Below are 12,365 nucleotides of genomic sequence, written 5' to 3'. Positions count from 1 at the left end.
TATTAACATGGCTAGCACACAGTTATAAATTGCTTTGATTTGCATCTCTACTTGTGAGTGATCACATGCTTAAATGCTGTTGTTATGGGAGATTTGAGCTTGTTCTCATTTGTATTAGATTTTCATCTGATATCCAGACTGTCAAGCCGCGCTGATGAAAGATTTGTTTGCGTTACTGTAGCTCCACGTGCTTGGTATTTCAGGCAGGACTAACGATCAATACAGGGCTGAGGTTTCACTACAGTGGTGGTGTTCTCCTGTGGTGATGTTGTGGAAGGTTTGTGACCCTCATTCAGCACCATCACAGCCTGCTCTTTTTGTTTGTTTGCTTTAAAGGGGGAGCTATAATGCTTTTCCTTATTTTACATATTAAAGGTATGCTGATATTAATGGTCAGTGCTCTTAACAAACAGGAGTAGAGGCCAACACATCGAAACTCTTGATTCCATGTTTTTTTTCTATGACTTTGCTTTTATGTCAGTGAAAGCAGATATTCCTGTTATGATGGTCTCATACCTACAGCTCTGGCTGTGAGCACAGAGGCCCCGCCCACTGTCTGTTTAGACCTTCTGTTAGCGAGGGGCAGCCAATCTAAAGGCTCGTGAATCATTCTGCTAGAGGTTAAAATAGGAGCTTATAGGTTCTCTTTCAAATGTGTACCAGGTTAAACTTCCCTTATTGTTTTATATGACCTGACTCCAAAATTGCCGGAAATTAGTTTTTTTTGCACAAGTTGATTATAGTTGTGTTTTTCTTTCCCCTGTCAGTTACAGTTACTGGGTTGTGCTGTACACCGATTTACTGCAGAATTCATGTATTCTGGTGTCACCATTATCAAGAAGGTGTGGCAGCAAATTGTAGTTATCTTATAGTTCCCACCCCATCTTCCCCCAGAGGCTTAAAACTGATTGTAGTTCTGCTCCTCTTCAGTGCTCACTGAACTTAAATGAATCATTTTGCTGTTAGGAATTTGATCAAGCTAATCGTTTAGCTTTGTCTAATGTGCACTTGCCCTGAGTTGCTGGTACAGTTCTCAGGTTGGTGGCATTGTAAAGCAGGTCTCTCTGTATTTAGCTACTCTTTGTCTTCTCCCTCGGCCCCTCCTTCCCCAAGCTGCAGCTTCTTGTGCTGCTTTTCTCTCCTCTCTCCTGTGCCTGAAAGCCAAGTGGACTAGTCTGAATGGCTGTTTCCGTGTGCGCTGTCCCTGTTCTAGGAGTGCTACACTGTTGCTGTTGGTTACAGGCAGTCAGGCGGTGTCTGGTTACCTCACCTTGCAGCGTCACTCTGTTGTATCGTTAACCCTTTGAGCAGAGATCAGGGTGGAGCGCTGTCACCGGGCCTGGGCCGGATCCATGTTTGCTTTGAAAATCCTTTTGGTTTCGGCAGGGGGTTATAGATCAGCAACCTGAAGCTTGTTTTTGCACCTGCTCAGAATTTTTCCCGCGAGCTTGGACTAACTAAATCATCTTTGTAGGTGTAGGTGTTTGTTTTTCAAGGCTGCTTCCAGGCTTGTTTGACAGAATATGGACTTTGATCTCTTGTTGGTCAAATTACAGGAAGTGTTGCCAGCTATTGATGATTAAGCTGTGAGGTACCCCTGCGGGCATGCCAGTCAACTCGATATGTGGAATAAATTTGGATGAGATTCTTTTCCGCTGGTTCTTTCATAGGTTAATTAATATTAGGGCATAGATGTGTCATCGTTACAGCAATATTCCATCTCATCACATGGCAGTAATAATTTGATTCAGTTGCGTACAGCTACATTCATGAGGATATGCAAGCTGTGCGACATGAAACATTGGAGTAGAGGAAACATTTAAATGACAAAATTGCTTGTTCACAGTGCTGTCTTTATACTGCTCCAGCACATCCTTTGTGTGATCACATGAGCACCTTAGCCTACTTGTTTTTCTGGATGCATCTGCTGTTCTGTTTATCTGGCAGTGTGCTGCATGGTGCGGTGGCCTTGCTCGTTCCAGCAGCCCGGCCCCAGAGCTCGCTGTGCACAGCAGGCTAATGAGAGCTTTCTTAATGAGCAGGTCCAGGTGGATTCATACATCATCCCTGTGCTCCTGAGCAGCAACTGGATTTACACACCTATGACAAATGGTCATGCATTTGAAATTGTTGGAGGCCTTCGCTTTTTTTAACCACACTAAAGAGCCTGTGTTGAACCTAATTAATCCCTGTAATTAATCACCTGACATGAAAGATGACTGGATGTGTGAGGCAGATCTGTGATAAACCATCAGTTCCTGGGGTCATTAATCAGCCTAAGGATTCGCTCAACCTTTCCTCTCTTTACTGTAGCTCACTGCAGCACTGGCTGAGGCACAGCTCTCCAATTATACCGTAGTGAAACAAGAAGGCAGAGGCCAATGCTCCCGTTTGGTCTTTTTACTCAAGATCGAATGCACCAAGTTAACTTTGAGCGCATTAACCGTAAAACTTCAAAGGGAAAGTTTATTCTCCAGAACCCGCCGCTGACACAGTTTTTGTTTGTTTCTCGCTACGCAGAGTATAGTCGCTTTGAGTCCAAGATCCACGACCTGAGGGAGCAGATGATGAACAGCAGCATGAGCTCAGGATCAGGCTCCCTGCGCACTAGTGAGAAGCGCTCCCTATATGTCAGGTAAAGTCGGCACACCCACCCACACACACACACACATACTCATGCTTGTACTCACAACATGCAATTCTAAGATCTCACTATTGCATAACAAACCTCAGCTCGTCTGCAGGGGAAGATGAAGCCCAAACACACGTGTTGTTAAAATCGGCCACACTGTTAGACAGTAGCAGCACGACATAAATGTCATAGATCACATGTTACAATATTATTTTTTTATGCTAAGCATTTCGCGTGACATCATTTAATTCAGGCTACTGGGTTCACACTATTCATCACCAGCTAAAGAAAGATGAACAGACGTTCCCTGTTGTTGTTTTGATGCCTGCTATGACAATGACTTTGTTTAATGTCGACTGACAGGGGAGCTTGTTGAGATGACCTGTGTTATGACACTTTGGGCAAGTTGCCAAACTGGATTGAGGCTCATTTAGGAATTGAAACAGGTGGCAACCTTCTGTTCATATAAATGCATTGAGTCGCAGGGCTCAAGGTGAAAGGATCGTGTGATGCAACGCCGCAGTCAAAAATGCTTCCCCATATTTCTGCTGAAGCATTAATTCATTTCACTTTACCCTTTCGGTTCTGACGGCCAAGCCGCCTCTTCAGTTGTTTTTAACTATCAGATTAAAGCTACTCCTGAAAGTAGCTCGGATCTTATCGGGATGTCTCAGAAGGTATATAAGTGTTATTACGTTGGAGGCCTGTTATGGTCAGAGGAGTATCGTGAGAAATGCCTCTCATATACACTGATTCCTGTGAGGCATGTAGAGCCTAGCCTGCTCCTGTGCAGGTGACTAAGCCCGCAGTTATGCAGGAAAAGCTATCTAGTTTTGCCGGCTAATGTGGGAGCTGCCATGTCCACCCAGCCCAGTCTCAGGAATCTTTTAGTCTGAAAGTATCACATGTGCTCTCACTGTCTGTGTTAAGGTACCATAAAGTAGCTAAAGGAAAGAATTTGATTATCACTCCTCAGCCTGTGTTGAAGGTGCTTTCGATTCCCTGGTAAGCACACAAAGAGATAAGCTATATTGCACCATGACAGTTTCACCAGTAGTCTTTATGTATTGACATTCCCAGTTTCAGTTGGCAGGAGCAGACTGGCTCAAGTCTTTAGAACAGAGGAGAAAAATGCATGTTGAGCTCAGTCTGTCTGTCCACTAGAGTATGGCGTAGCCTGTAGATATAGGCTTATGGGTCAAGGGAAGTTTAAACCTGTAAAGCAGGTAGTTTTAGATTCAGTTGTAGCTGTGGCTTGACCTGTCAGACAAGCTAGTGACGCACCTGGACTGTAAACGTGGTCTATTGAAGTGGAAAGTATGCGGCAACGGCAAATGAAAATGAATGGCATGCCTTAGTAAATGTCTGAAGTTGCTTTCTGTTGCATTTTTTTTTTAAAATTGATTGTTGAATGTATAAATGAGTTGGATTCAAGTGTGACTGTATATGGCTTTGTCACTAAATATGAGTGGCATCTCTGACTGCAGGACTGTGTAAACGTTTTAGGCAGGTGAGAAAAAACAAAGAATGCTTTCAAAAATGGAAGTGTTAATCATTTATTTTCATCAATCAACAAAATGCAGTGAATGAACAAAAGAGAAATTGAAATCAAATCAATATTTGCTGTGACCGCCCTTTGCTTTCAAAACAGCGTCAATTCTTCTAGGTACACTTGCACACGGTTTTTGAAGGAACTCGACTGGTGGTTGTTCCAAACATTTTGGAGAACTAAGCACAGATCTTCTGTAGGTGTAGGCTTCCTCACGTCCTTCTGTTTCTTCATGTAATCCCAGAAACACTCGATGATGTTGTGATCATCTTAATGACTTTGACTGTATGTTTGGGGTCGTTGTCCTGCTGCAGAATACATTTGGAGCCAATAAACAATCATTTATATTTCTGAAACCATTCTTTGTTTACAGCATTTTTTCCTCACCTGCCTAAAACTTTTGCACAGTACTGTGTATCAGCTAAAGCGTTTCTAAATACCAAATATTTAAAATGTTGTCAAATCGCAGCCCACATGCAAGCAATGTGAAGTAATAGACAAAGTAACAAAGAGCAATTATGTAATGCTGCAGAGTCAGAACTGTCATTTTGTGCCAACTTCGAATGCTCAGTACAGTAATTTGATCAGAGATACAAGATGAAAGAGCGTAACCAAAGGCTTTGCTTTTGCAGAGCTTTGTTTGACTACGATCGAACGAGGGACAGCTGTCTGCCCAGCCAAGGCCTGAGCTTCTCTTATGGGGATATCCTTCATGTCATAAACGCTTCTGATGATGAGTGGTGGCAGGCGAGGCTTGTCACACCTCACGGAGAGAGTGAGCAGATTGGGGTCATTCCAAGCAAGAAAAGGTATCACTCCTCTTCATTTGCAGCGGTGTACGAATGCCAGACGAGGCTAATGTGATTACTCCTATTCATGCCCGGCCTGAACTTGATATATTTCTCTTTCTTTCCCTAGAGTGGAGAAGAAGGAGCGGGCCAGGTTAAAAACAGTCAAGTTCCACGCCAGGACAGGCATGATTGAGTCTAACAGGGTAAGTGTAGAGGGCCAGCTGCTCCCTGCCCTGGTGCCAGAGCGGCTGTCTTCAGAGCTGCTGCTGGGCTCCCAGGGAGATGGCCTACTTCCCCCCTGAGTGTGGGAAAGGGACCAGCACCTGCTCACTGAAGCAAGCACAAAAAGCTCTCGAATTACTATATAGATTACCCAGAGGCTCCGCGAAGAGGAAGAGATTTCCGCAACCTCCACAGCTCGTGCACTCAGTGATATTAAGAAATGTGCACTTGCAAAATGTCTGCACGTCTGTCAGACGACAATCTCTCAGATGTAATTTGCAGAAGCATAAATCAGCTTTAATTTTGGTCTGTATTATTTTCTGTGGTACAAGGATTAAATTTATTGAAGATGTTTAATTTGGTAAACGCATGCTTGTTTCCTTCACATTGATGTGCCATTCATATCCACCCATTACCTGCCTTTCATTTTCATTATTTAATGTGAATTGTTTGTTTACATTTCATTTGTTTTTGTTTGATTTTGCATGGGTGTTGAAGTACCTTCATTGAAACCCATTCTGTTTTTGTTTTCACCCTCTCATTGAACCCCCCTCCCTCCCTCCCTTCCTCCCCTCTCTCACCCACACATCAAATAGCAGCCAGTCAAAGTAAAGCGCAAAAAAAGCTTCAACCTCTCACGCAAGTTCCCGTTTTACAAGAGCAAGGAGAATATTGTGCAGGAGTTGGAGTCTGAACGTGAGTACCAGCTGTGTGATTGGGGTGTGCGGTGGTAGTGGTGGGGGAGGGGTGTTGTTTTCATCCTCTTTCCCCTTCATGCTTCAATTCTGTTTCTCAACTTTCATCTTTCCGCTCACCTCCAGGGATGGTTTGTGCGATGGCATCACTCTCATCCCTTTCTCACTGTCCCAGGGAGATGCCCCACATGCCACAAGCCAGCACCACTGAGCTGGAGATGTGGGGTTCTCTCTGGTGTGTCTGTCTGTGGGCTCCGGAGGAGTGTTCTAACTGTGTGTGCTGCCAGCTGGGTGTGTTCTCGGCTGTATTAACACACACGCCTTCTAATGCTGTGATGCTACTCCTTGTATATAAGGCCTGATCAATTTCCCAGTCAGTCACTGACCCACAACAGGAAGAATCTCATTAACCAGGCCGAAGCTTTTACACTTAACAGGTCAAAATCCCATTTTAATGGGATTGGGCTTGTGTAATTGAAAGGCCGTGGCTTACTATGAACAAAGTGGAGCTCAGGCGCAATGAGTACCACAGCGCCGTGTGTCAGTGGGTCTGGCGAGCACTACACAGCACTCCTCTCTCTCTTTCTCTCTCCCTGCCCCAACTCTCACTAACCTCTTCTTCTTCCTGTCTGCTTTCTTCTCTTGGTTTCTGCTCTCACCTGTCGGGACACCTAGGACTTCCCAGGGTTAAGCGATGACTTTTATGGATCAAAGAGTTTGAGTAAGTGTGTGGTTGTACTGTGTCAAGCAGCTGTCCCCTGAGCTCAGAGAAAAATGCTTTGTCTCCGCAGGCCCAGCTGGGAATGCAAAAAAAGAAAAAAATTTAGAGTGACACACACAAATCTGTGTGCTCACAGAAAAAAACACACTCACACATCTACACAGATTCACAGTGTGGATATATATTTTAAATAAAAAGCATTCCCAAGAGAGGCTGGGTGAACATTACACTTATTTTGAATGTCTCACAACATTTTTCTACATGTTTTGTCATACAAGGTCACGCAGAGCTACAATACATCACCAGAGCAGGGTGTTGCTTTATTCCCCAAAGTCAACCAGCTCCTGCCTCCCTTCTCTCTACAGTGTAGCGCCGTATGTTTTCAGTCTTTTCTATGCTATGAAATCAGCTGCCACCGGCACAGATCTAGCAATAGGAAACACTGGCCTGGGGATTGTGGGTCATTTGGGATGTTAACACAGGAAGCACTTAATTTCCTATTGCTTGCACCTAAAACCACTTCCCAAATACTGCCAGAGCATGGCTGCTGCACCAAACCAAACTTCTGCTTTCGTTATTCCCCTTTTTCTTATGTGGCCTAGTTGCTGAGAAACAGAGTGCTTTTCTTTTTCCCCTTTTTGTCCTTTGAGGCAGGTGAAACTAAATTTCACCCATAGGAAGAGAATTGACTTGAATGCCACTGTGGTTATGGTTTTGTAAAATGATCTGAAACTCTCTTGCTTTTGCAGAATGCCTGACATCCAACACAAGTGACAGCGAAAGTAGTTCGAGTGAGTCACCTTTAATTTCTCATGGTCTCTCTGGTTTCTTTTACTCTGCCCACATAGATGAATAACACGGTAGATGTCCTTAAATGTACGTGTGAAATTATATCTGCAACCTAATATTTCATTTTGGAGTTTTATCAGCTGTGGCAGCTTTATGTAATTCCTTCAGACAGGATGTAAAATTTCATTTTTTTTAAATTTTTGTTGTTACAGAGGGTCAGGAGGACACAATTCTTTCCTATGAGCCAGTCATTCGACAGGAAAGTAAGTGAAATCGCTTCTCCACAATCTGTCATGCTGTAGATTTTTACATTTATCCTCACTTGTCTTCTCTGTTTTTGATTCAGTCCACTACACAAGACCTGTGATAATTTTGGGCCCAATGAAGGACAGAATAAATGATGACCTCATCTCTGAGTTCCCCCACAAGTTTGGCTCGTGTGTACCACGTGAGTTGACAACACTCGACACCTCTACACAGTACACTAAACAAAATAGCAGCAACAAAAATAAACTTGTTCCATTCACTTCTGCAGATACAACTCGTCCTAGGCGAGAGAACGAGATTGACGGCCAGGACTACCACTTTGTGGGCTCGAGAGAGCAAATGGAGAAGGATATCCAGGATAATAAGTTTATTGAAGCGGGCCAGTTCAACGAGAACCTCTATGGGACAAGCATCTTGTCTGTCAGAACTGTGGCTGAGAGGGTAGGCATCGAGCATTTCTCTGTGAGCTTGGGTTACCAGATTGGGTGGCCTGTTAAATCAGAAAGTGTTAAATTTTCACCACTATGAGTATTTTAAAGTATTCTCTACTTGCCTACAGGGGAAACACTGCATTCTGGATGTTTCTGGGAATGCCATAAAACGACTGCAGCAAGCACAACTTTATCCGATTGCCATCTTTATCAAACCAAAATCCATTGAAGCCCTAATGTAAGTCGAAGCTTTTGTACATACTGTCATCAAGATCACAGCTGGTCTGTGTCCGTCGTACTAACCGTAACTACTGTCACTTTCAGGGAGATGAATAAGAGGCAGACATATGAGCAGGCCAATAAAGTCTTTGACAAGGCAGTTAAACTGGAGCAAGACTTTGGGGAGTATTTCACAGGTCAGTCTCATTGCCAACAAAAAATATTTGTACTTACAATTTGGGATATAGGTTTTGATTTTTTTTTCTCAGTGATCTGGTTATTTATTGTCATTGAAGTCTAAAGTCAGTGAATTCTGTGGTTGTATGTAAGTCTATAGGAAATTGACCCTCCAGCTCCCTTGAGCCATGACCTCAGTGAATAATCTCAATCCATGATTTTAAGTTTTATTTATGACCTGATGGTGTGTGTTTGTTTATGATTTGGCTTTTTGGCTTCATAAAACAACTGAATTGATTGATCAACAGAAGAATTTCTTGATTAGGTTACTTTTTGGGGGGTGGGGGGACTCTAGTTCTGATGCAACCAAATAACACACCTCTCTCCCTTTGTGTTTGCCTTCAGCTATTGTACAGGGTGACTCACTAGAGGAGATCTACAACAAAATCAAGCTAATCATTGAGGAGCAGTCTGGGCCCTACATCTGGATCCCCTCCTCAGAGAAACTCTGAGCTTCCTGCCGTCCTCTCTGCATCGGCACAGAGCTCCCCTCCTGCCTCCCAGAGACCCCACCCAAGCCCAAATAGCCCCTCTCCTCACCTCCTTTTTGCAGATATGTTTCATATCAAGTTTTAGTGTCATCATTATGTTACTCTCTAAATGAAAAAGAAGTCTTATCACCATTACTGTGACTGTGCACACCCCTGCATGAGTTTCTCAACAAATCCATTCAAGACTGGAAATGCCATTCCAAAGGAATTTGACAACCGCAAACAAAAGGGAAAAGGAATACATCCTTTCGTGAACTGGGACTGACTGAAGATCAGAAGGTTTTGCAGAAATCTGGAGAGGAGTTGGGATTCAAAAAGAAGTTTCAGGGGATCAGAGACAAATCATACCAAGTTGGAACACTTTGTAAATGTTCATCAAATCACATTATAAAAGACACGCAAGACAAGAAGTTGAAGACCAATAAAGGGTTTTTTCTTTTTTTTCTAAAAAAGACTGGATAAATCGAGCCCTGCTGATGGTACTGTTCAAGGAGTCATCTCTCTTGTTTATAATGACTGAGGAAATTAGTAGAGGAGCCTACAAACTGATCTATTTATCACAAACCAGCTTGCTGTTTGGTCATCTGCCAGTTGTCTGTGCTGCAGCTGATAAAGACATCTTGGGAGGCAGATCAAGAAGAAGTGCGTTGTGAATCTCTACATTTATATTATGAAATCACAAAATAAATGATGAAATCCTACTGAGATTTTACTACATATTAAAAACTACACATTTTACACTTCACTAGAATTGTCAATTTGGAGGGCTGTTAGTTCCTTTTTTGTTTTGTTTTTGTTTTTTTTGTTTTTTCTTGTGGGATTTTTTTTGCTTGTGGTTTTTAGCTGCTCTGTGTAAAGGACGGGGGTAGAGAAGTGTAACTGGGCTCTCTGCAAAACACCAAACTGCCTTACATCAAATACAAATTCTGTTTTGTGACTACCTGTTGTCTGTGAGGGAGGCTGAACACAATTGATGAGGAAAATCTTTCCTATTTGTGACCTCCAACTGTCAGGAGGCCTGACTTGAGTGCAATAGATTAAGAAAAGAAGGAAAAAAAATTGCCTCTGTTGGCACTTTCCCTCCCCTGTATTTCAACCCTCTTCCTTTATAATTAAAGAAGAATTTGGCCAATGGATTGCAATTTGGATAACCAGAGCCTCCCAACTCATGTTGAGCAGCAGATCACCCTATTACACTCTCTGCCTTCCCAGAGGATTCTCTTCTGATTGGTCACACGGTACTATCGTATCTGCCGCCATGATGGTGGCCTTAAAACGGGTAGAACAAGACAATAATTGTATTGGATGTCCTAAATATTAGAGTAACTATAACCTGTTTTCGATTGCCCCCCATCCCCCTCCCCCGTCCACCAACCAAAAACACTAAAGTTGGGTTTGAGAAAACCTACGCTTTGTGCATCTATAAATCGATGAATTCTTAATCTATTGTTGGCAGGTGCTGAAGCACTGTGTTGAGCTCTTGGCACGTCTGGGGGTGAGCTTGGCCAGCTCAGGAATCTTAACATACAGATACCATTTCCCCGTGACTGAACAGCCACGTTTGGGCGATTGCACAGTTGTCAAATGTGAACAAACTACTCAAAGGCACTGTTGCTTAGCTAAAGCTGTTTCCAAGTGGACAGTGTAATCGGGCTGTACTGTCTTTTTTCTGCAAGGCTGGGAGCTTGTTCAAGGCCATCAGTTTGGTAACCTTTGAGTTTGCTTTGTGGCGTCACCAGGATTGAAATGACCTGCACCATCCTTCCATGCATATCTTGGCACTATACGTTAATGTGTGCATGTGAGAGAGCACGTCTGAAGGAGGAGTGCTGTGGCCCTTGACCCTGTGAACGCTTTTGCTTTCTTCCTCAGCTTTTTTTTTTTTGGGAAGAGTGCAAAGGGATATACTTCTTTTTTCTCCTCAGAGAGCCAGACCCAAACAAGAAGTGTTAACCTAGACCCCTGGGTCCCTTGCTCTCTCCCACCCACAGAGCACCTGTACCTGCAGGCATTTTCTGAACAGGTGTGCCCACCTGCCAGGCACCACTGCTAAACCAGCTGTCATTACCTGTGTCAAAACCAGAGTTCAGGGAATTACCGAAGGGAACAGAGCCATTTATAAACTGCTTGCAGACTGTTTCAAAGGGTGTGGTAGCTGTACGATGTAAATAAGCCCCCAGCAGATCCCCCTCACCTGTGCTTCATGCATGTGTGAATCAAACTGGGACAAACATGTTTTATAGACCACAAATGTCAGGTAAGTAAAGTTTGAGCTACTCTTGAGATATAATTTCCATACAAATGTGCTGTATTGTTGGTATTTCTCTTCAAATGCCTATTGGAACACTAACTAGTCAGTTGGGAATTCAGTTCCCTCAAGTAGGGCCTGTCTACATGTGATTTCTTGTGGAACGTGTCTGGGTGTATAGATTTAAAAACAAAACAAAACAATATATTGTAAAATAAAGTGATGCAGGCAGAAACCTACACAATATCACAGGAAGCAGGAGCATTGATCAGTACATTATTAGAGGTTTAGAATTGGTCCACTCTGGCGTTTAGTTGAAATACAGCTGACTGTTAACAATGTGTGTGGTATTCATACCTCAGTCAGCCATGTCAAAGCCCAAAGAACTTGATTTCATTTTACACTTTTCCATTGAGGTTGTGATAAGATGGAACCTGAATGCCTCTGTGTGTGTATAATTGACGAGGGTCTTTGTTCTGATGAGAGAAATGACGACATATATACTTTTATTTTTTTGGGTGGGGGGACAGGGTTCTTGTTTGTACTTTTGGGTGATGATATGTTTATGTTATAGCACATCTGTGCAGTAAGTGCTTGCAAACATGAACCCTTTGATTGTACAGTAGTTTCCTTCCTGTCACTGCAGGTAGTACAGCCTATCAGGACACTCGGCCTCATGGTCTTCCCTGTCCTAGTCATGAGGGAACACAGTCCTGCAACTTTTGTTTGGGTTTTATTTTGGGACTTGACAAGAGTTTATTTGTTTGAAAATAAAATATGTGACTCAGATATGATTTTAATGTGCCTTTTATTCTACTTTGGGATACAGATTGGCTTTAAAAACAACTACTGCAGTGGTAGATTTATTTAATTTATTTTTTTTTAGTTTCTGTTGGAAAAGTATAAATGGATAGGAGCTTAGAACAAATGTTCAGGTAAGAATCAGACCAGAAATGAATGTACTAGTCTACCAGAATACACCACAGTTAAAATAATTTAAAAGAACATACCAAACTGGAATTTCTGGTAAATGTTTCTCATAACATTGAGAACGTTAGGGTGTTGAAAACTGA

At 42.8% G+C, this 12,365-nt stretch overlaps 1 protein-coding gene across 4 annotated transcripts in view; it reads left to right on the top strand.

Annotated features, from left to right (window-relative positions):
- The window catches only part of dlg3 (discs, large homolog 3 (Drosophila)), an 80,497-nt gene extending 68,416 nt beyond the window's left edge, over positions 1–12,081 (top strand). For 3 of the 4 annotated variants that reach the window (XM_085427377.1, XM_085427368.1, XM_085427387.1), the window contains 10 exons: positions 2,521–2,635; positions 4,814–4,990; positions 5,100–5,175; positions 5,791–5,890; positions 7,360–7,401; positions 7,612–7,662; positions 7,746–8,107; positions 8,226–8,335; positions 8,422–8,513; positions 8,899–12,081. In XM_085427377.1, coding sequence (XP_085283503.1) covers positions 2,521–2,635; positions 4,814–4,990; positions 5,100–5,175; positions 5,791–5,890; positions 7,360–7,401; positions 7,612–7,662; positions 7,746–8,107; positions 8,226–8,335; positions 8,422–8,513; positions 8,899–9,005 — 1,232 coding nt within the window. In that variant the 3' untranslated portion in view covers positions 9,006–12,081. The remainder of the gene's footprint in view (positions 1–2,520; positions 2,636–4,813; positions 4,991–5,099; positions 5,176–5,790; positions 5,891–7,359; positions 7,402–7,611; positions 7,663–7,745; positions 8,108–8,225; positions 8,336–8,421; positions 8,514–8,898) is intronic. The other variant, XM_085427394.1, reaches the window with a different exon arrangement.
- Positions 12,082–12,365: the final 284 nt, after the last annotated feature.

This window comes from Rhamphochromis longiceps, linkage group LG2, assembly GCF_057381845.1.
Source record: "Rhamphochromis longiceps isolate RC_006_pf linkage group LG2, R_longiceps_female_GT1.1, whole genome shotgun sequence".
NCBI lineage: Eukaryota > Metazoa > Chordata > Actinopteri > Cichliformes > Cichlidae > Rhamphochromis > Rhamphochromis longiceps.
This window is presented reverse-complemented; position numbering and strand designations above follow the sequence as displayed.